Source organism: Oenanthe melanoleuca, unplaced genomic scaffold (assembly GCF_029582105.1).
Source record: "Oenanthe melanoleuca isolate GR-GAL-2019-014 unplaced genomic scaffold, OMel1.0 S033, whole genome shotgun sequence".
Taxonomy (NCBI): domain Eukaryota; kingdom Metazoa; phylum Chordata; class Aves; order Passeriformes; family Muscicapidae; genus Oenanthe; species Oenanthe melanoleuca.
In genome coordinates, this window is record NW_026612682.1 from 1,608 (window position 1) to 25,425 (window position 23,818).

A 23,818-nucleotide genomic window follows, 5' to 3' on the forward strand; every position below is an offset into this window, starting at 1 on the left:
GGGGAGACCTCACCGTAGCCTTCCAGTACATAAAGGGGATCTACAAGAAAGATGGAGAGGGGCTTTTTACATGAGTACATGGTGACAGAACAAGGGGGATGGCTCTAAACTGAAAGAGGGAAGGTTTAGATCAGGTTTAAGGAAGGAATTTGTTACTTTGAGTGGTGAGGCACTGGCACAGGTTGCCCAAGGAAGCTGTGGATGCCCCATCCCTGGAAGTGTTCAGGGCCAGGTTGGGTGGGACTCTGATCAAACTGCCATAGTGGAAGGTGGATCCCTTCCAATCCCAGCCATTCTATGATTCAGTGATTCATCCTGTTTTAGCAATTTAATGAAACCATTTTCCTCTCAAAACGGTAGATGCCATATCCTTGAAGGCTACATGGTGATTTTTGTTGGTTGCTGTTGGCATAAATGCCTCCTGTGCTCTGTTAACCTTAGGCCAAGGGGTGTCCTGAGCTGGCCCTCGGTGTCACAGATCCACAGCTGAAATTTGGTTATAAAGGTTGGCAGCATCACTGGAGGAGCCACCACAGACAGACTGAAGTGTGAGCCAAGAGCACAGAAACCCAGCCCTACTCTTAGGAAAATAGAAAAACTCTGTGAATCAAAATTAACTTCACATCCACAGGGGATCCTCAGTGAAGGTCATTGTGGCACAGAGCAGAGATGTCTCACCCATCCCTAGAACTTGTGGTCATTTGTGTCCCACATTGCCCATGATCTGTGCAGCACTGGATATCTGGCTTGCTCACAGATGCTGTCAATGGAGACAAAAGGATCTTTGTAGCTCCCACAGGGCTTACCACCATCCAGGTCTCCCCTAAACAAAACCATCTTTTCATTTCTGGTTAATGAGGAATCTTAGTTCCATGACTCATTTATTTCTAGCACCAGCTTCATCACTGATATGCTTTCTGATGTGGCAAGACATAAGCTGGACATTTTCCAGGTCAGGATGTACTGGTAAAAGTGTATTAACCTATTACATTATATACTGGTTTTCCAATTCCAGCCCTTGTTACTTACAGTAATTTTTTTTGTTGTTTATGCCAGTTGATCTGCTGGCTCTTCACAGCAATTCTCAGTTCTTCCTTTCCCTGAAAGACTCAGCTGTGCCTGTGAACAGTTCAGGTTGTGTCTTCCTGTATGTATAACCTTGCATATGCTAACATCTATTTTATCAAACCTCTTGCTCCAAATTACTTGACTTTCAAGTAATTTGGAATACACCAACACCTCCTTTAAGCTTTGCTGGCCTAAAAATCCCTGCATCTGCAGATTGACTGCTACTTTTTGACTACTGAAATAATCAACCATCCGTTTCAGCACAGATATTTACAAGCAGCTTTTTCTGATTGCAAGTTTATCATTTATTTCTGTGCTTTGCCCTCTGGCTCTTTACCAGACTCATGCATCAGGAAAGTGCCTGTCCACTTAGAGTCTGATGTATTTCTTATTGCCACAGCACATTGAGACATAATCATTCAGCATTGTGAGGAATTGCTGCTGCCAGTTCCATTTCAATTTACATGTGCACAGCTGGTTGTCCTTTTGTTACTGATTTATCACATTTGCCCACCCTTCACTGTGCACTCAGCCTTGTTCTCATCATCAAGAGCCCACAAGTAAAACCATGTGTATTTTTACACATATTTTTACACCTGCCTGCATGGCACAGTTTGTTGTGAGTCCAGCACATCCTCATCTCACCAGGGGCTTGGTGCTTCCTTGCTCGTGCCCTGATCTGCCCCCACAAAGCCCAAGAACTCCCTGGTCCTCTTCCCAATATCCTTGTGCCTCTGAGCCCTCAGCCTAAGCAAACTGAGCAGCAACTGAGCACCATCTTTCCTATTTAGCTTGTTCCCCTTTCAGATATAACAACAGCATTTTATTCCAATTATCCCCAGTTCAACCCCCTTGAGGCCCAAGCTGGCTAACACAATATTAGGGGAAATAATAGGGAACCTAAACATCAAAAAAAGAGGGAAGAGTTGAGTGCTGGTTTCAACCACAGCTGGCCCTGCTGGAGCAGAACAGGCACACGCAAGTCCTGGCTTGGAGCAGAAACAAGCAGGTGAGGAGAGGAGGAGTGGAAAGGAGGGTGTGGAATACAGGGGGAGCCAGAACAAGGATGACTTAAACCTCATTGCAAACCTCCAGCCACGTCAAGAAGCTCCTGACACAGGTCAAAACCCACTGAGCAAGCACAAAGTGAAATCAGCTGTTAATCTAAACAGCAAATACATAGAATATGCATGAAGAATAAACCATCAGGTGTGTACAAAAAACTAATTATAGTTATATTTTTAAATACCTTGGTATTTTTGATTGAGAATACAAGATTTATGATGTGCAAGTCAAGAATTAACTCTAAAACAGTCTTTTAAAAGACAGATGAAGAAGAAAGTACAACAAAAATCAAAGGATGTGGTGAAGGTCAAAGTTAAGAAGAGCTGCAGAAGAAATTATCTTCTCCCATTCAAGGCAAAAATTGACCACAGAGTACAAGATCAGACTGGTTCAACTAACCACAGAGTCAACAAAATCAGGCTTTGGGTGAGAGGCATAGATAATGCCCTGTCCAGAAATATCTATTTTCTGTGTTTATTTTTATATTGGAGTTTAAAATACCAGCTTTTCCTCATGAGAAATGGAACTTTGGTGCTGGTCTTGCACATGTTTAGGTTTAAGTATTAGCTGTATGTTTTTCTTTGAAGTAATACTTTTGATACCTTTATATTTTTTTTTCTAATTGTAATTTTTGATCTTTATTCCATGGTTAGCTTTTTTTTTTTTTTTTACGTTCTTTTAAAACTGCTTTGAAGATCCTTCAGACTCCACCAATCTCTATCAGATTTGGGTGGGGGAAGAGGAAGGACCAGTATTTTTAGTGTTTCTGCAACAACCCCATACCTTGACTCTGCAAAAGCAGGCATTTACAAGCGCTGTTTTGTCACCCAAACTAGCCCTGTCTTCTGAATCTCACTGGAGCAGGAGTGACCATAACAGGCTATTTTCTTGCAAGGCTTAATATTCTCCAGTGCAGGCATACCAGTTTTCTGGAATTTAACTCAGTTGATTTGGTTCCTCTTGAATTTGTGACCACAAAAATTATCAATGGAAAACCCAACAAATTAAAATTTAATTTTTTTTTCAAAGCTATCAGCCAGATGTTGTGAAGACAAGAATTAGCCAAAATAGAATATCCTTGAAAACTGGCCATGAAGTTTCTGAGTCTTGTCCTCAGACAGCAGCTGCTGCCTCTCTAGCAAAGGACAGTGATTTCTCATATCCTGCACCTCATATTTCTTTCCAAAGCAGAAAGATATGATAATCCACAAGAGAAGAAAAACAGCCAATAGCTTCGTTTCACAGGGGGTTACTGGCAATAGCAAATTTAAAGAAAATAGAGGGGACATACTGAGTGTGATCCTAGGAGTGCAACATAGCAACAGAATTCTGAGACTCAGAGGTAATATCCAAAATCAAATTGTTTCTTTCCTCTATTTACATTGACAACTTCTCCCCTCTGCTCCAACAGTAACTCTTGTAAAGCATGAAAAGCAGTTGCACCAGTGAAGAGCAGTGCATGTCACCACGTACCACACATTAAAACAAATTGCCTTCTCCCAGATCTCAGGTGCTTTGGTCTGGGAACAGCCCTCTGAATAAACTTCAGTCAGAAGGTGTATCCTGACTCCAGGCAACTCACAACCATCCCTTCCCACTGCTTTGAACAAAATCTCAGCACCTCGTGCTGAGGGTAAGTCTGGGAGCACAACTTTGCTGAAAAATATTTACAGTTACTCCAAACAGACAAAGGTTTGGCATCTTTGGAGGTGTCCCAGTCCAGAGACAGATTTTGAAAACAGCACTGATTTGTGCAGGGACTCTAAGCTGTGTACCTATAACCAAAGGCTGGTTCAGGTTTACCAGCTGAAGCTTTTGCAGTGAGAGTCTGGTCTAAGAAAATAAAGAAAGAAACCAAACTATTCAGTCAAAAAAATGTAATTATGAGTTGACACATGCCCACGTAATCAGAGAAGCAAGCCATTTGCTAAGGTTTTAGAAACAAGAATCCTGGAGGAATGAAGCAGGCAGTTCTGGTGTCTCCTCAAGGAATGAGCAGCAGAGAGTAGAGGAGCACAGCAAGAGCAATCAGGCTCCCAGACCTTTCCCAACCCACTCAGAGTGCCACGTGCCAGCTGCTCTGTGCCACTGGGAACACACAGTGCTGATCTCAGCTCAGAGGGAAGGGCAGGATTTCAGGGCAGGAGAGTCTGTCCCTGTCCCTGTGGGGAAGCTGAAGGGCTGTTACAAACAGAATGTGCTTTCCTGGCAGCCAGGGCTGTGCTGGAGCAGCACAGGAAAAGCTTTCTGGGCCAGGCAGGAATTTGACCACAAGAGACACTTAAACCATCAACACACAGAGTCAGTGTCCCTCTTGTCACACAGCTGAGTACAAAGTACAGCCCTCTTGTCCATCACCTGACAGCACAATCTCTGCTAAAACCAACACTTTAAGACACTTCATGTTCAGATCTGTACCTTGCACATGAAGCAGGAGCATCTTTGAAGCACTGACTGACTTGAAAGCCACTCAACAATTGCACAGTAAGGCAATGTTCAGCTTTAATGTGCCCCGGAAAATGAATGTGGGTTATAAAAACAATTCACTCATGAGGCACCCGTGCTTATAGGAAGTGAAATACAGCCATTTGTGTCCTACCATCTGTGCCAGGCCTATTGACAAACCTCCCCTGACAGGATGAAATAGGGCTCCTGTAAAGACATCCTTAACCTAATATGCCTCTACAGCACTGGGCTGGACTAGGTTTGAAAAACAGCCTCTTATAATACACAGATGAATTTAGCACTTAAGAAGATTAATGGATTCATAAATAGCCTGGAAATCCAAACTCATTGAATTTAGTTCACGGAACAGGTCAAATAGGCATTTATCAAACCATCTGGCATTTTGATTCCCTGGGGAAACTGTGGTCCAGCTGCAGATAACTGAGAAGCCATTGCAGCAGGGAAGGCTTGGTTTTCCCTGTGCTCAGGTTTCCCCTGGAAATCTCTGGCACTAATTAGAAAGCAGTAGATCTTCTTGGACAGAAGTATATTTCTGTATAGTCACTTATATTTTCAAGTGCTGCTGCTTAACACAAACAGCAGTAAAGCCAGGTTTTAAGTGAAAGTACTTATGTTGTAATAAATAGCTTGCCATTTGCTCTAGGCCATGAAAGGACACTCATGTGCACCTATTTGAGTAGCCTACAAAAAAAAAATCACCAGAGTTGTTCAGGGATATAAAAAAAAACAACTAGTCTTGAGGAGTTAATTTATTTTTATGAGTAAAATATCAAATTATTTCATTAATATGCTTTGATACATAAAACATCATTCTTTCTGGTCATATTAGCAGCTTTCATTGAAGATTTCAAAGATAAAACACTTAAGATGCTGTATAAAAGAAAATTATCAGTATGGCATAATATGACACACTACATGGTATATATTAGTGGTGGAAATACAAAATATTTCATAGGGCCTGGTTGCATTTGTCATCACCATGCTCTGCCCCTGCTGCCACGCCATGAAACAATCTACAAATAATAAAAAAAAAAGGTAATCCTTAAAATAATATATTCACTGAAAAATTAAACACATTGAAATTATGGGAATAAGTAGCTTTGCCTCAGAGAAGAATGTTTGGACAAAAGTGGGTCCATCTCGTTGTCCTGCACCAGTACCTGATAACAGGGGGGAAGAAAGGATCAAAATCCTGCCTTGGTCACAGCCAAAATACTGTGCCCATCCCAAATCTGCCTGGGGCAGATGCTCTCCCCAGGTACTTTCCTGCTTTTCATGAGGCCTAGAGCTGAATCCAGCATTCTAGCATCCCTGGATGAGTCCTAGAGCTGAATCCAGCACTCCAGCATCCCTGGATGCTGCCCAGAACTGCCCTGATCCCTCCTGCACCCACTGGGGGAAATCAGGAGGAGTTTCCCGTTGTTCAGCAGTGCCTGCCATGGGTGTGGGTGTCTGTCAGGACATGAAGAGGGGTCTGGTTTTGCAGCCTCATCTTGCTCTCCTGAAGCTCAGTCACCATGGAACATCTTTCTCTCACGAGTTGGCCCGATGGAACAAACGCCACAGACAGACCCCTCTTCCCTCCACTCCCAGCAGGAACAGCACACACCTCTAGGCAAAACTGAATCTTAGTGCTGCTCATCTCCATGTGAGTATCCTGGAGGCTCTGGAACACCCACAGGGCAGGTTTGTCACCCAGAGTGGGACCCAGATCTCACCAGCTCCCAGGGGAATCTGGAGCCAGATCCAATGAACCCAAACTGGAAGAGTCTGGAGCCCTTTACGTATCAGAGGCCCACAGTAAAACTTTCCTCTGATGACTAAGTAGGTGCAGGGTCTAAATGCTTAAGCAGAACCGCTGCTCCATCCAGCCCTTGGACTATTTGCACAGCAGAACAGTCACTGTACAAAGTGCAGGGAGGTACCAGGAGGAGGAGTCAGCCCCGGTTCTGCCTCCTCCAGAAGAAACCCCTTCGGTCTGTCCGGCCGGCTGCGTGCTGTTGCTGTACACTTCGGTGGCGTTTGCCACCTCCTCGGGAAGGCCCATCTGGAGCAGCAGTTTGGAGATAAGGCTGTTGAACTTGCTCTCTGTGGTAGACCAAGGCTCCTGGCTCGGGGTGGGCCCCTCGGACGTGACGTTGAGCTCCAGCGGGTCGAGGCAGAACCCTTCGGGAGACCTCTCGAACAGCACGTCCGTCAGGTCGGTGCCCGCCACGGAGGAGGGGGAGGCACACGGAATGTCCCTGACCAGCCTGTAGTTCTCCATCCACTCCTTGAGCCACTCCAGGCGGCAGTCGCACTCCCAGGGGTTGCGGAAGAGGTACAGGCGGCCCAGGAAGTACACGGGCTCGAACACCGAGAAGGGCAGCGTCGTCAGGTTGTTGCTGTTCAAGTGCAGGGCCACCAGGCTGGTGAGGTTCTCAAAAGCCCCTTCCTCGATGTAGCTGATCCTGTTGCGGTCCAGGTAGAGGAACTCCAGCTCCCCCAAGTCCCGGAACCAGGTGTTGGAAATGTTCCTGAGAAAATTCCCCCCCAGGTTGAGCATCTTCAGGCGCCTCAGGCCGTCAAAGGAGTTGTCAGGCAGCTCGCTGATCAAGTTGTCGTTGAGGTACAGGTACTCCATCCTCTGACAGCCCTGAAAAGCTCGCTCGTGGATGACATTTATCTTGTTGTCCTGCAGATTCAGGTATTTCAGCTTGCTCAGGCCCTGCAGGGAGTTGTAGGCCACCGCTTCGATCCTGTTCCTCTCCAGGTACACGTGGGTCAAGTTCTCCATGCCCCTGATGGCGCCCGGGATCCTTCGGAAGTTGTTCTGGAAGCAGAAGAGCTCCTGCAGAGCGGGCAGCTCGATGAAGATCCTGTCGGGGATGTTGAAGAGGTTGCAGTCGGCCAGGTCCAGCCTGAGGAGGCGGCGCAGCGCGGTGAAGGTGCGCGTGTGCAGGTAGCGGATGTACTCGTTGTGGGCCATGCGCAGCTCCGTCAGGCCCGGCAGCCCCTTGAACGCGCCCGGCGTGATGAAGGAGATGTTGTTGTGGTTCAGCGACAGGGACTTGAGGGAAGGCAGCGTCCCGAAGGCCCTCTCAGACAGGAACTTGATGCTGTTTTTATCCAGGTTGATGGAGGAGGCTTCGCAGGGGAACTGGCTGGGGATCTGGCCCAGCCCGGCGCGGTCGCAGAGCACGGAGCAGCTCCTCTCCGGGGTGCACACGCAGCTGGGCGGGCAGGAGCGCACGCAGGCCCACACCCCGCGCACCTGGGGGACCCAAAGGATCACTGCCACCCACGGAGGATGCAGAGAAGAATGCATCATTAGCAAATCAGTTAGTCACAGCAGTAAAAAGAAATTACACTCTTTTCCTCCCCTCTAGCCAAGCTAACTGCCACCTGCACACCGGTGCTGACTGAGGAACTCTTGTGTGAAATTCCTAAAAATCTTCTGGGGTTTCTATACCTGCTGAGAATGTCTGTCACTAGAGCATAATCTCTAATTAATTCCTCTTCCCAAGAGGGGGCTCACTTAGAATTCAGTATTTCTCAAGTGTCTCTGCTGCCCCATGGGACATGGTTTGGCTTGCTTGGGAGCAAGCAGAAATGCACTGAAGGCCAGCAGCTGTGGGTGTGGAAAGGGGAGGGCAGTGTATGCTGAGTCTGGCAATAGGCAGGGGAGATCAATTAATTAATTGCCCAAAGTGTGTCAAATTCATACTTTTTGCTTCTTTTTTCTTTTATTCTTTCAACCTCATGTTTCTCCACCAGAGTCATGAGCTGGTGCAGCACTGGAAGGGGAACTCAGCTCTCAAGGAGATGCAATGCAGTGTTTGAAAACACATTCCCACTGTGTACTGGTATGACAGTGTGAGTAAAAACAAACTAAGAGATACTGTTCAATTGCTGGCTTCATGATCTCATCATAGATGATGAGTATGGGATGATGATAAACTCTGCATCTTCAGCACACATTTTGCTGCCTTGCCAGTTCTCAAGACAGTCACCATTGTGCCTTATGTTTGATGGGAGCAGCCACTTTGTTCTTTATCAGCCTCACATGGGAGGTGCAAGGCTATTGTTTCCCCCCAGGTTAGCCCCACACAGGTGAGTGAACTACAAGGAAGAGAAGACAGCTCTTAGGAGAAATTAGAGAAGAACAAAAAGGAACTGGGGCACATCAGCCTCCAAAGACAGGCTTTTTTTTTTTTTTTTTTTTTTCCGGAAAAAACATCCAGTCAAAAAAAATCTGAAAAGTGTTTTTTTTTCTTAATGCAAAATGATATTTCCCTCTGAAAGAGAGGGAGTTTAGATCAGATATATGGAAGAAATTCTTTACTGTGAGGGTGGTGAGGCACTGGCACAGGGTACCCAGAGAAGCTGTGGATGCCTCAATGCTGTCAGTGCTCAAGGCCAGGTTGGATGAAGTTCTGACAAACCTGGTCTAGTGGAAGGTGCCCCAGCTCATGGCAGGGGGATGAGATGATCTTCTAGGTCCCTTCCAGCAAAACCCTTTCTCTGATTCCATGAAAATAAACTCATTAGAGAGGAGGAACTGAAGACAGTTTTTTCAATTGCTCTCTCAGATACATCCTACCTTGTCCTCAACAAAATGAGCAGCCACACCAGTAATCTCCATGTAATCACAAGTATAAAATGGTGCTGTTGCTGCTGACTGGTTTTCTGCTGCAGTTTATCAGCTCCCATGCAAACATAATCCCTTTCTTGTTTTTTCTCAGTGAAACATGAGATACCAACAGCTTTACCAACAGCCACCTCTATTACTACACTGCTGGGATCAGAGGGGTTTCCTCCATACTCCTGCTGAGTGTCCAGAGGGGGAAGCTCCCAGCAGCTGTGGTTTGCAGCACAGTGGTTGCCCACTACAGCTGTATTCCCATGGGTATTTTCAATAAGACAGACTTGTGAGGTGATATGCCCAGAAGCATCAGCTTCAGCAAGCATCAAGTTTTACTTTTTCAGTCCTTAAGGCTTTAATGTACAGGACAAACAACAGTTTAGGCTACAATCGCTCTGACTTTCTAAAGACAATATGCATGGGACTGTATTTAGGAGTTTACACTGCCTGTGTAAAAGAGACTTGCAAAACCAGTTGTTGGGAAAATCCCCCTGAAGGGCATCAACCCTGGATCTGCCCTGGAGCCTGGGTCTGTTCATTCTGGTTATTGCATGTAGGAAAGGTATTTAGATACACAGAGTGAGAATCACAAAAGGATGAGCTGTGGACTCTTCATCAAAATTCAGGTCTCATCATGCCTGGGCACACTATTGTGACTGGAGAATTAGCAAAACATCATCACTTCAAGGATAACTGATAGTGAAGGACTCTGGGAGGTGGAAAGGATTCTATGCAGGTTGTCATTTTGTTTGTCCGCTCATCCCTTTTTTCCCATGCCCTTATCTAACAGCCACAGCTAAAGGAAAATCTCCTTCAGTCCCCCTGACAACATCTGGAGTTTAAGGACAAAAAGGGGAACAACATTCTGGTCTCAGATTGCTCTTTCTTTGTGCAGCCTGCCCAGGGACTGCCTTGTTTGCTCCCCTCTGTCCCAATCCACCCTCTGTGTGCCAACAGGGGCATATGTTGTTTTTGTTAGGCAGTTACATAAACTGAGGGCCAGACAGATTAAGGATTTGCCTGTTCCCAAATGTCTGCCTGGAGGTAGTTGTCTGGAAAATGATGGATGCAAGTGTTGCCGCTGGTAGGGAGCCTTGTGTGGGTTCAGGATGACATCCAGAGGGGTATTTGTGCACAGGCTGTCCTATAGCTGAGGCTGTCCTGAGCAAGCTCCATGTTTAGCCCCAGCTGCCCCTGCTCAGTCACATCCCAGCCTTCAGAGCAGACCTCCACCCACAGCTGTGCACATGTGGGAATGAGTCTGCTGATAACCAAATCCCCTCCTTTCCCCCCCACCCCCAGCTTCTTCTCTAATCACTCAGTAAAGGAAATGTCTGCCCCCAAGCCATACCCAGCCTGTTTTCCTTACACACAAGTGTCAAATCTGGGTCTTCTGCTAGTGGCATTTCATAGCAGACTTCTAAGATCTCTATTTACAAGTGCATCTTTGCAGTGTGCCGGACATGGAAAGCATGAGGACCATCCAAAGAGGAAAATATGCCCCCAGCAATAGGAGCTCAGAGAAACCCTCAGCAATGCAGCCTTTGTAGGCAATTTCCCCTCTTTCTCCTGGAAAGGAAGTTGGAAAAAATCCTCCACCTGAATCCTACCAACCCTTTGGGAGAGCTGTTGCTCAGAGCAAAAGAGATCAGATCTTCTCTGATGGTGAGATCTCCTCTGATCAACATAGCCTGAAACATTCCCATCTTTCCCACCTTACTCTTCTCCTTCCCTAAAAAAGGATGTTCACAGACAGGGCAGCAGCTGGAAGCTTTCAGCGACTCAGTGGAACATCAAATGAGAAGTGAGTTTGAGCAAAAGAGTGAAATAGACCAATAAGGTCAAAAATATTTGTGACATTAAAGAATAAAAAATTTCCTCCCATGGATTATATCTTTTGCTCTTTAAAATACTACAGTAACTCAGTATTTGGAAGAAAGACCAAAGGAAAAGAAACAAAAAACAAAGGTTGCAGAGTATTAAGAAGGGTAAAGAGACAATGATTGCAGTAATTGAATATTTAGCCGCCACTTTTCCAAATAATCTGTCTAATCCACTACTGCATAAAGGAGAATAAGAGTATACTCACCATTTAGAATGATGGCAAACATTACCTTGATTATTCTCTAGTGGCATTTCAGGTCTGGCAAGAAAACTTGAGGGATCTAAAAGCACACAGGAAGAACAGAGATGGGTTTCATCCTCTGACATTTCCCTGCACCATTTTTCCACAAAAAGGTCTATGTTTAGAAAGGAAGATGAAGGAAAACACTCTTCTCTCACACACTTTCAATCTGAAGAAGTCCCCAGCACCTTCCTGGTGAGTATCTTTCTTCCACCACTGACCTTCTCAGGGAATCCTGCAGCTTTGTGCCACTGTTTTTCAGGAGCTCATCCGCATCCTTCCCACAAGCCATGCCACTGGCAGATTCCTGTCATCTGAGGTGGGAAAGGATCACCAACAGTAAATGACTGGATCTATCCCCAGGAAATAGGTGCTGGTACAGAGGAGTTTAACCAGCTCAGTATCAAAGAGTGGAAAACAAAATTCCCAACAGAAATCATCTGGATGTGCTGCTTACCTGGCCAGGCAGTGGCTGTGTCCTCCCTCCTGCTCGTGAGGCTGCCCTTAGCCATACGAGTCAGTCTCTGAAAAGTTGGCATTTTTTTCTCACAAGCTATCATTTAATGGCAGGAAAATCCTCTGTATCAGAGGAGGATTAGCAGAGATGGAAGAATGTGTCTGTCCTCTAAAGCTCCCAGAGCGGAACAGGGATTGCAACGAACCAAACGGATGCTTTCTGCCCTCTGCCAACCTGCTCTCCCCCCACCATTAAAAAAATAAAAATTCAGTCCAGAATTGGACTGCTGCCACTCAAACAGCATTGCTGAAAGTCATTACTCCCCATTATGTAATGGCAGAAGAAGGGAGAGTGCTGCCTAAATGGAATTAAATTTGGGGGCAATCACAGGCTTATGGCTTGCCTGCACTAAGCTCTCCAAACAGACACAGCTTGAGACTCTCAACCCCCATGCACATTTTCCCAGCCCCAGTGTGGCTCACACACTACTAAGAGGGTGCCAGTGTGCTTTGCTTCACTAGGAATTGCTCCTGAAGGACAAGGAGACACCAACAACATCAGGAAAAGGGCCAGCAAACACAAGGAGCTTGTGCTGTGTATATGGCCTTGACAACAATAAATTCTGGCCTCTCTATGAGTGTGTTTTCCTTGTGATGCAGCAACTGGTGCATGGAAATCATAAGGACAGCTTCTGTATGTGGTGATGTTTTAGCATTCAGGATGTGAATTGAAGTTTAAAGCCTTTTCTGACAGAATGATGATGGTTTCTTTGGAGAGTGGGGGCTGAATAAGTGAGTTATCTCAGCCTCCCATGCCTTAGGTAATTACATTCACCATGTCAGAGGGAAAAATAGCTCCACTCTTTATTTCCAAGTGAATTATTCTGCTTTATTTTTTTTTTTCCCAGAAAATGGAATACCTGATGAATTTATGCTTGATACAGCAAGAAAGATTCAGCTGGGAACCAGCCTGCTGCTTCACGGCTCTTCCTGCAAATTAAAGCACCCAGCTACATCAGTTTTCTTTTGGTTTGGCTTTCCCTCTTAAGACATCTGGATGGTACCTCAGGAAATTTTTCTGTCCCAATAGTGTGTAAGCAGGCTGTGCTGGGGGTAGGCTGGAGGGCAAGGGGTGACCCATAGAGCACAGATTTTAGCTGAATTTTAGATCTTAAGCTTTTCCCCACCACTTGCTCTAATAAACCCTCCAGCTTTGCACTTTAGTGCAGTGTTTTGCAGATGAGGAAAGAGATTTGCAAAGCCACAGAAAGGCACATTGCAGCCTCCATCACAGAGCTGAAGCTGCTGGAGACCTTTTGGTGACAGAACCAGCACCAGCTGGGTCCTCAGCATGGCTGGGGCAGCTGATGTTTGCTCTGGAAAGCCCTGGCTCCCATGGGAACACAAGCAAACCACAACTTACTGTCCACAGAAAGCAGATCAGAGAGCTTTCAGCCATGTAGAAACTGAGAGAGAAGGAGGAAGTGCAATTCCCACTTCTTTTTCCCCAGTATCTGCAAAAGCCTTATCAGGGGTACCAGGTACCAGCTGGGGGAAGACTGGCAGGGAACACCTCTGGGAGAGCTGCTGCAGCCTCACCAGAGACAGCAGAGACATCAGCATCCATCCCACACACAGTGACTGCAGCCAGCCCAGCCCCACAGGGATTTCCTCCTGTGGCTGGAGGTGAAAGAGCTGGAAGAGCCCGTGTCCTGCCCATGCTGAGCTCTCCCAGCCCAGCCCCACAGGGATTTCCTCCTGTGGCTGGAGGTAAAACAGCTGGAAGAGCCCGTGTCCTGCCCATGCTGAGCTCTCCCAGCCTGGCCCCACAGGGATTTCCTCCTGTGGCTGGAGATAAAACAGCTGGAAGAGCCCGTGTCCTGCCCATGCTGAGCTCTCCCAGCCTGGCCCCACAGGGATTTCCTCCTGTGGCTGGAGATAAAACAGCTGGAAGAGCCCGTGTCCTGCCCATGCTGAGCTCTCCCAGCCTGGCCCCACAGGGATTTCCTCCTGTGGCTGGAGGTAAAACAGCTGGAAGAGCCCGTGTCCTGCCCATGCTGAGCTCTCCCAGCCCAGCCCCACCAGCCACACTGTGCTGGCACACCCAGAGCTCCTGCCTGCCCAGCAGCACCTCCACAGCTCACAGCACTGAATTTCCCTGCACCACCCATGGGCAGAGCCCTGCACACCTCCACCCCCGGCACAGAGAAGACATTAACATCTGGGAAGAGGCTGGGGAGCTGGGACTGGAATGCAACTGAAGTCCTAATTTCTAGGAAAGTCAGGGAGCATCGCCCTGAGAGTGGCTTCAGCACAGCACTGCAGGTGCACCAAGCAGGGCACCTACTGCCCTCGTGAACTTCTGGTGACTCCTGACTCATTTCCTGATAACCCTCGGCCGAAAGGGCATCACAATGTGAGAAGGAGGCGTGAAAAGGAGAAGTTTCTGTTCATCTAAGGTAGGAAAACTTACATACCAGAGTGTAAATAAAGGAGATCAGCATGTATTCTCTAAAGAAACAAACTTGGGCTCTAAACCACATCTCAGCATTATTTAGAGCATGACTCATGGCTGGTTAATGCTGAGGGTTGAGCACACTAGAGATGCTCAGTGCTGGGAAGCTGCTGTGGTTCCAGGCTGGAGGTAGACTCAGAAGCTACAGACTCTTCTACTGCAGCTCTGTGCTGTTAATTATTTTTTTGCCACCAAGAGTTCCTCTTCATGATCTATCCTTCTCTTTTTAACATCTGGGAACTTGGAGGAGCCAGCAGTCAAGAGAGCAGTGGAGACAAAACTAGAAAGTTGCAGAGATATGCTGCCACTGAAAAAAAAATCAATAGAGATTTATATCTGATCTTCCACCAAAAGAATTTGGAGAATTGAGTCCTGATTGAAGGAGCCTACTCCAGAGGTGTGGGTACATAAAGCTTGGCACAGCTTCACCAGCTGGCAGTGAGGACCAGTCTGCCTTGCAGGGCAATCCTGTCCAGACTCAGTGAAAAGATTGCTTCTAAAAGTCCATTTCTTCATGGCCAGGGGCATTTCATGTGATGGTGACTTAGGGATCTGTAGGTAGCTCCTATCTTTAATATACATTAATGTGATTTTAAATTATCACTGAGGACTGCTTCTTGCAAATTAAAATCTTCCCCTTATTTTCCAAGTTTGTCCAAGAACAGCTGATGAGACTCATTTTACCAAACAGGAGGTGAGAGGTCTCATCTCACCCACTTCAGCCACCTACTTGTGGGTACCACTCAGCAAGGCTCACTTCCTCTGACAGAGGATGGCAAGACAGCCAAGGACATGCAGCTTTGATGACACCAGGGCTGGACTAGCTGGAACCCAAGCATTGCACATCCAGATGCTTCCAGCCAAGTGCTGGTGGCTGAACATCTTCACTCCCCTGGTTTTTCTCTCTGTCAGCTGCTTGCATTGATGGGGCCAGTGCTGGGGGTGATGCCCTCATGCCACAGAGCACCCGAGCCCCTCCGCCTGCCCCAGGCTTTGGTTTCCTGAGCTCCTGTAACAGCAGCCACAGCTCGGTGCACACTTCCCCCTTCTCACAGCCACAGCTGTCTCTCACATCTGAACCTTTGCTGTGCTCATGATCACCAGGGTGACCTTTGAAGGAGCTGCCTCAGCGTTTCTCGGCAGAGCTCCTGCTGTCAGCGCTGCCTGCTGCACACAGGATGGTCACACACAGCCCTGGTGGGTGAGTTTGGGGCAGGGAGGAGGGGTCCTGAGCAGACAGGATACCAGTGTGGCAATGCTGGGGTTTGCAGCTGCAGCACAGCCTGTGCTGCCACCAGAAACAGCACTCGGTACACGCGTGATGTGGCTGCTCACAGGAGATGCAGAGTCAGCTGAGGAGCCAGCCAGGACTTGGAGAGCAAGGAAGTTGAAGAGCTTTGCCTTGGTCAGAAGAGAGGACAGATTTCTGTCTGCAGGCGAGGGTTTCATTTTGGTGTAGACTGAGGCCACCAAACTCTGCTCAGGCATGAAGTTCCAGTGCCTGCTCACAGCAGCCCCAGCCCCCTCAGGCTGCTGTGCCATGTCCTTGTCACTCTGCCTTCTCCTGGCCCCACCTCTGCACATCACCAACACCACTGCAAGACAGCCTTGGACAGAAGAGCTGCTGTGGCTCCCAACGTGGTCCTCCCTGTGTGTCCTCAGCAAGGATGGCCTCAAGCTCACACCAGCCACCCTCCCACCCGAGCCGTGTCCCTACTGCACACACACACCTGGGCTGCCATCAGGGGTGTGAGTGGGGACAGGTTCCTGATGCACACCTGACTGTGGACTCAGAGCATGTCACCATGCCCAAACCCAGCCCAAGGGCACAGCAGCTGGCAGCTGCCTCACAGCAGGAGTGATCCTGCAGGAGGATTCTTCACCACCTGGTCTGTGATGAGACAAGGCAGCCAGCAGCAGCACTTTGCAAGAAATAGCTGCCAAAAAGCCACTTACCCACGTGGAAAGTGATGAATTAAAGCCAATAAAACAGCAGGAAGAGGAGAGGGTCAGGCTGGGAGCAGATCTCAGCCCCAGCCCAGTGCTGCAGCAGCGAGCCCAGGAGCTGCAGCTGCAGCAGGAGCATTTTCTGAAAGGGAACAGCACACTCTAGGGTAGGCAGCCTGAAGCAGATGCAGTGCACAGCAAACCACGGGTGAATGTGCTCATCTGCCAGGCCAAACCTCTGCCAGCAGCCCCTAAGACATCACACAGACCCCATACAAAGAGGACCAGGAGCCCAGGGGGTGGCCTGCAGCTCCATCAAGGTGAAATCCTCCCACTGCTCAGCAAGGGTGGGACAGAGATCCTCTCCAGGTCTGTCCAGGCCACTGGATTTCACATCAACCATGAGATCTCTCCCAGCCCATCCTGCAGATGTGGTTTTATGTCTCTCTCATGCCAATCAAACAGAAACATTTCCAGCAAGAAAGGAGCAGCAAGGGCTGCTCTGCAGTGAGGGGCTGGGCATTTGCCATGGAAGCAAACACCTTGCTTCCCACTGCAGTACAGGTGTATGGATGCAGTGCTGAAAAACAACTTCATTTGGGCTGCTGGGTAACTCTCCACAATACTCAGAACAGTCTTGGGAAAGGGAGGGAAGCTGGGATCAGACCTATATTAATAAAAACTGAAGGGGGGCTTGAATCCATGTTTCCCACATCCACTCTGTGACTCTTGGCCTTGATTAAAACTGGCCAGCCATGCTCAGGATTCTCTGATCAGGGAAAAACCACTGCTGTTGAAGCCTGAGCAGGGTTGCATCATCTTCCTGTGCAGGGTGAGGGGAGCCCTGCCCTCCCTCCTGCCTTTAGCAGCCCTCATGTGCTGCAGGGCATCACCAGAGCCCACAGGGCATCCAAGGAGCAGCTGCTGCTCCCATGTCACACAGCAGATGGGGACAGTCAAGGCTGGCAGCACCTGGACCTTCCAGCCTGCCCTCCCTGCTGAAGGTGCACCCTCAGTGATGTGGGCATGCACTGCAGGGAGCCCTGGGAGACAGTGGGCTCCTTTTCCATTTTCCAGCAGCTGGGGAGCTGCTCTGCTCTGATCCATCTGTGGGGGCATTTCTATCCTGTGTAATTGTGGCAGGATGCTTCTCCCAACACTCCCTCATGCTTTGACCTGGAATGTGGTCAAGCAACCCAGTGGACAATGTCTTATTTGCAAATCTATCAGAGTGGATTGAGAGGGGAGCCATGTGTTGTTTTGGTGTTGCATTATGCTAAAAATCAGTCTGGCGCACCAACCCTGAATCAACATCCTGATCAAGGCAAAGCTTTGACAGATAAGCTGCTAAACTGGCCTGGAGGCATTGAACTGACAGTCAACCCCTTTACACTCTGAAATTCCAGTCCACTTTCCATACAGTAGGTTCTTTTGAGATACACCTTCTTGGAGTGTCTGGAGATTCTCCCTCGAGTGGGGATGCTGTTCAAGGTTGCTCCTCCTGGTTAAGAGAAAGAGATGTGCCCACTCTGAGTATTGGTGTGGTGAGTTACATCAATGTCTACTTAGTAACTGTTTCTTTTTGCTAGTTTTAATATAATTTTAATATAATTAATATAATTGCTTTAATTCAGTGCACTATATTATGCTATACACTACTAGCAGTTTTAGCTTTTATACTGTGCAGTAAAAAATTCTGATTAAGATATTTTGTCTAATCATTTGTCATAATAAGTAATTTATTTTATATAAACATATGTGATTTGTCATTTTTAAATCCTGCAGGTCAAAGTTATTTGAATTGTTGACAGTCTGAGGCTAAGATTGGATCCAGCCTCCCCCAGGGTCTTTTCTCTGAGGAGTTAAGAAAACAAGGGGTTCCTCTCTGCACCTTGTGACTCTGTGGAAGGGTTTCTTTAGTAAATTATGTCTGAAGCTCCCACTTAGGACAGTAACAGGCAGCTGCTTGTGTCCTGCTGAAATCCTCGTGCCTTCCACAGGCTGCTGCCCAAGGCAGACTCCTGCAGTTCCTCGGGATTGAATGGGAAGCCAGTGCACACAGAAAGGCAAGGACGTGGCAGCGAGTTCTGCCTGAATTCCCTCTTAGAGCTCCTGGGTCCATTCATCCTGATAAAGCTCCTCCACAGCCACAAACAGGCAATGCACAAGGAACTTGCACACAGCTCTGCAAACACTTTTTGAAACAGCCTGTCTGCACTAAAGGCACAACAGGCCATACCTTATCCAAGCCAACAGCCCTCCCAGGACTCACCAGACACTTTATTTACCTCCTGGTAATTAATCTCTCCTACCTCCAGGATCAATATTTGGGGCAGGTTTACCACTTCACCTGTCTCTGCTTAACTCAGGCATTTGTCAGGATCCTGCTTTGTAGCCAGGTCAAATACTTGGGAGGATGAACCAGAAGCCCTGGCACTCTTGGAGGAAGGGACCTGGGGGGCTACAGCTGGGCTGCAATGTGATTTTTACTCCACCTGTCGTGGCACTTTCCCCTGCCTGACTAACACTTCTGAATGCAAAGTAAGAAGGAGCACTGCAACACGCCAAGCAAACATAATTACCTGGTATAGATCTAAAACAGAATTCTGTTGTCTGTCAAAGATGCTGGCAGGAAGGAAAGGAGGAAAGCATCAGATCAGGAATAAACTTCAGTACCACAATAACCAGCACATTAAAGTGGAGGTTAGAGCACTATACATTCACAGATGATCTGGAAGATTTGTTAAATGAACTTATCATGCCTTACTGAATATGAAGCTGTGCATTCTGTGAATATATCAAGCCCAGATGTGAAACATATCATGGCTCCAGGGCACACCAGAGGGGATGGAGCAGTCACTGGAGTCAGGAGCTGTGGCCATTGGGAGCTGTCTGCCACCTCCACAAAGTCCATGTGCAAGGGGTTTAGATCCCCCAGCTCAGTAAAGCAGCTGCTCAAATATCCTGCAACTGACATGTAGAGTTTTTGCTCGGGTCCAAGATGATTAAAGCTAGCAGAGCTTGGGGGTGGGAGGAGAACAGCCACTGCAGGAGATAAGCTCACATCTCCTGCTTCCCACTCGTTCCCTGCCTGTGCTTTTATGGACTGCTAACACCTCCTCCTCCACACCAATCCTGGGCATGGCCAAAAAAAGCCCCACAGCCATGACACAGCAAAGACAGCAGCTCCCCCATAAATAAGGAGTATTTATGGATCACAGAAGTACTGCACTTCTGCTCATGCAAAAGACTTTTTCCTGCCAGCTGCAGAAGGCATTGTTACCTGAGGAACAAGGAGTTCAGCACCTTTTTCTGAGATGTGGAACTGATGGTGGCAGAGGATGCAGCTCCTCTGCAGCAGGGTAAGTACCACACTCCTGGATAGGATTTGTGCTGAGTCCCAAACCCAGCAACTGGCTCTGGGAGGAGAAAGCTCCACTCCTGTGAGCTTGACAGCAGCAGCACAGCAGCCTGCTCATCCCTAAACCATTTCTGGGCTGCATCCAGGGGTGCAGGATGTGTTGGATCACAGGAGTCTGCAGGCAGGTGGGGAAAACCCTCTGTGCTCCTGTCAGAGAAGCTGTGCCACAACAGCTGGGCTTTAGCCACGAGTGTGATACAAGCTGTTGGAGCTACTGTGCCCAATTTGACTTGTAATAGAGAGTAGAGAGTATCTGCCCTCCTTGTATGGTGGGAAACAAATAAATGAGGGGGAAAATGACACGTGTGGGAAATGCGGTGGAGGGCCAGACATTCAGCATTAAAAATAAATCACACCAGGGCTCTGCAACATACAGCAGCCCCCAAAAAACCTGTGTTGCACCCAGAATTTCTCACTATGATTATCATTTCTCTTTGATTTCAGCAGCACTTTCACACTTCTCTGGGCTTTACTGGGCTGTACAGAGGAGACACATTTGGTACACGAGGGTGTGGGAGGGGGAAGGGGCTGCTGGGTCACATAGGGCAGCACCTCTGGGGCACCCAAAACATCCTCCTTGGCACTCTGAGCTTTCAGGTGCACTTGGTGACAGCCTCTACAGTCTCCCTCTCACCAGAGCAATGGACTCACTGGTGTCACAGAAATGCTTCCCTTGGATAGGGAAACCTCACTGCTGGGGGCTGCAATTCGTCCAGTTTAAAATTTGCAAAATAAAGAGCAGACTGGAAGCAATGAATGAAAACACCAAGCTGGGATGCTCTCAGAATATTATTTGGGGTAGATGCTCAGTGGGTGCCTTGACAGAGCATCCCATCGAGTCTGGGGGATCCTACCAGTGCCTCAAGCTGCCTGTGTGTTGCTTGAGAGTCTCCAGCTGAAGGGCTACAGCACCAGGCCACTGCTCAGGGTGTGGAGAAGAAAAGCACACACAGGGCCCTCACAACTCAATGGGCAGCAGCATCCCCTGGGAACAGGGTGAGCATCCAGGGCAATGACACAGTACAGAGAAGTTGGCTTGTGCTAGCAAAACCCAGATCTGGACTCGCCTGAGATCCACCCCTGCAGCTCTGTGGCTGTGCCAGGCAGCAGCACCTGTGTTTAGGTGGCTCTATTAACTCTTGAGAGACATAAAAAGGATGAAGTGTATGCCAGGGAATGTCAGCAGCACGGATGCTGAAACACCCTCGAGGTTCTGAGCCTGAATGTTTGATCAGGAGTGTTTTGTGAGACCTGGGCAGCACCTGAAGGAGGTCTACACATTTTATTTATTCAAGGCTGGAACATGCCTATCACTTTTCCATGACGAAGTCTGCAGGGTGTTCACCTTTCATCCATGGTGCCTGTGCATGACCAAGCAGCCCAGCCAAACAGCTTGTCAGGTGTCACTGGGACACTGCTCACAGCCCTGCAGCCTCCCCATGAGTGCTGAGCTCTGTCCCACACAGCCTGAGCTGTGTCACTGGGACACTGCTCACAGCCCTGCAGCCTCCCCATGAGTGCTGAGCTCTGTCCCACACAGCCTGAGCTGAGCCTTCCAGCCCTGCCCTGGGAGCGTGCAGGGACAGACTGGGCAGCACAGCAAACCCTTAACATCAGCGACATCAGCCACTGACTGGACAACCAGCAGTTTTCCAGTGCTTTTTCAGCAGCCCCAAAAGCAGTAGCTCCGAGGTTCAGGAGAGCCAAGCCCATCCCACCACCTGCCATGGGCAGAAGCCATGGGCCAGCACAGATCCAAAGGGGACTATCCCCCCCTCCTGTTGAAACCATGACTCTGTGCAGCAGAATGAATAAATAATGCCAGCAGCCTCTGGCAGAAACACCCAGTGGAAGAGGAGATGGGATTTACAAACTCTTCCTGGGGGGATGGGGGAGGAAAGCATCTCCTTCTGTCTCCTGGGCAGCTTCTGCATTGTGCACTGAACAAATCTATAGATAAAACACAGAAGCAGACTCAGGAGCAGGGAACTGAGCCCAGGAAAGTTCCCCCATCCACTAGGAAAGCCCTCACATGCAGCCCTCACCCTGCAACCCTTCTGCACTGCCCCTGGCCCCATGCCCAGCAGGCAGATAAAAATTCAATGCTTGGAGACTTTGGGCACCAGCAGAGCAGAAGCTGCAAAGGTCACAGTCTTGCACTGTAATTATTTTTGGAGTGGGTTTTTTGTCTTTTGTCTCTCCCAGGCCCATGCCAAGTCCCCAGCAGGAGTGGAGGGAGCCATCCCTGCAGGAGCCCCGTGGGCAGTGCCAGACCCCTGCCTTAGCCTGTGCTCCACACACTAAAGGGGAAATGTTAACATCAACACAAACACAAATCAAAAGGCTCAGGTGTCTTCTTTTGATCAAATCTGACATAAGGCAAGAAAGCTTAACTAGGGCCTAGAAGAACACTAATTATCAAATGGAAAATGAACAAGTAATTTGTCTCTAATGTGAGCTAATAATTTCTAGGGAAGGAATTAATTAAATGGGGGAATTAAATCACCAAGAATTTGCAGAGTGACCACTTCTGATGGGATTCAGTTAATGAGCTATCTGATAATCATGTCAGGCTTAATTTTCTTCTCCTCTGGACACAAGGGGAGAGACAGAGAACAGGAAATTACTGCCATGCTCCCTCTCCCAGGCTGCAGAGATGCTTGCACCTTGCTGAGCCTCATCCTTTTGTCCTGAGAAAACATGAGCAACCAAAAAACCAAAAGCCAAAAGCAGACCACAAGCAAAACACTATTTAAAAAAATAAATTAGAAGACAAATTAGTAGGTGAGAGAAGGAAGTTTGCTTTACAGGCCCACGATGCACCCTCGGGCCTGAACTTGGAGCCAAAGCAGCAGCACAGTGAACTGGAGTCAAAGTCCAGTGTCCCGCCCTCGGGAACAAGAAAACAAACTCATTTTGCTTTGGATTTCAGCCCTGCCCGAGCTGTTCTGTGTCCTGAGCAATGGATGGGGGGTGAGGCTCCTCCACAGCTGCCAAGATGCCCCAGGCTGGGTGTGGGCACACAACCTCACTGTCTAATTAGCCAGAGCAGTGCTTATGTCAGTGTCATGCTTTTAATGACAGCTCCGTGCCAGCTGCAGGAAGAGAAACGATCTCCAGCTCGCAGAAAGGCAGAGCCGCATGGGCAGACACCACCTGATCTCTCACAAAGCCTGCCAGCACAAAAATAACTTCTCAGAAACACTCAAACACGTCTGAACAAGCAGAATGAGCCCGTATCAGATCAGCACTTTGTATCACAGGGCTGCAGCTCTTGTGATCCAGCCTCCAGAGCCCTAAATTTGGATTTGCTGCATTCTTCAGACCAGTGTCTGAGCTCACCTACTTTCAGTTCTGCCAACTCCTTGCAGCATTATGTGCCAAATTCTCTAACCACCCTCCTGGATGGAAAAACACAGGCATTTACACTTCAGGCAGTGACTAATTTGTGGCACCTAGAATGGGTGAGGCTCTGCAAGTGAAATAATATGGTGAGATCTGGGTGGAACTGAGCAGGGAAGCTGCATATCCATGTCATAGACAGGCTGTGTTTCTCCACATGTGAACTGAGGTCAAAGGAGGCAAACTGAAAGCAAATGGAATTCACTGCTGCTGATCTGTAAAATGATTCTCCAAGTATTAGGATTTTCTCTGATGCTGCACATACTTGCTGCAGTAACACAAACTGATAGCTCTGAGACATCTTGCAGTTTATGACTGAATGACAATGATGATAAGAATAATAATAAAGCAAAACATGAGACCTGTCAGTGCCTGCTAGCCAGTTCACATTACAGAACAAAATATTCTCTCCTGGAACATGCTGGGTCTTATGCAGATTCAACTTTTCTGGGTGATGCAAATGCTGTAAAAACAACTCTGAGTCATAGAATAAAATCACATAATTCCCCAAAGCCAAATAAGGACAGAATTCAGCCCACACAGCTATGACTTCCCATTTTCCTGGTAGTAGCAATTTTGTTTATCTTCCCTTGTAAACGATACCATTTCCTTGCTCTCACAGAAAATCTTGCATTTCTTTTCACTAAAGCCCACAGTTGGTGTGAATACTGGTATTGTAAAAAATAAAGTAACATCCCAGTATCTGCAAGGCCCAGTGTATAAAAAGCC

General features: G+C 47.9%; 1 protein-coding gene across 3 annotated transcripts; it reads right to left on the minus strand.

Moving 5' to 3' along the window:
* Positions 1–5,333: 5,333 nt before the first annotated feature.
* NYX (nyctalopin) lies at positions 5,334–15,480 on the minus strand. Of its 3 annotated transcripts, none has more exons than XM_056515675.1 (4): positions 15,050–15,480; positions 11,570–11,662; positions 11,313–11,388; positions 5,334–7,872 (listed from the first exon to the last, which is right to left on the minus strand). In XM_056515675.1, exons 3-4 carry the CDS (start codon positions 11,332–11,334, stop codon positions 6,479–6,481), a joined length of 1,416 nt encoding a protein of 471 aa, XP_056371650.1. In that variant the 5' UTR covers positions 11,335–11,388; positions 11,570–11,662; positions 15,050–15,480; the 3' UTR covers positions 5,334–6,478. The 3 variants fall into 3 exon arrangements, with proteins under 3 accessions (XP_056371650.1, XP_056371648.1, XP_056371649.1); XM_056515673.1 differs by lacking the exon at positions 15,050–15,480 and adding an exon at positions 11,806–13,117; XM_056515674.1 differs by lacking the exon at positions 15,050–15,480 and having other exon boundaries at positions 11,570–13,117.
* Between the last annotated feature and the right edge of the window lie 8,338 nt (positions 15,481–23,818).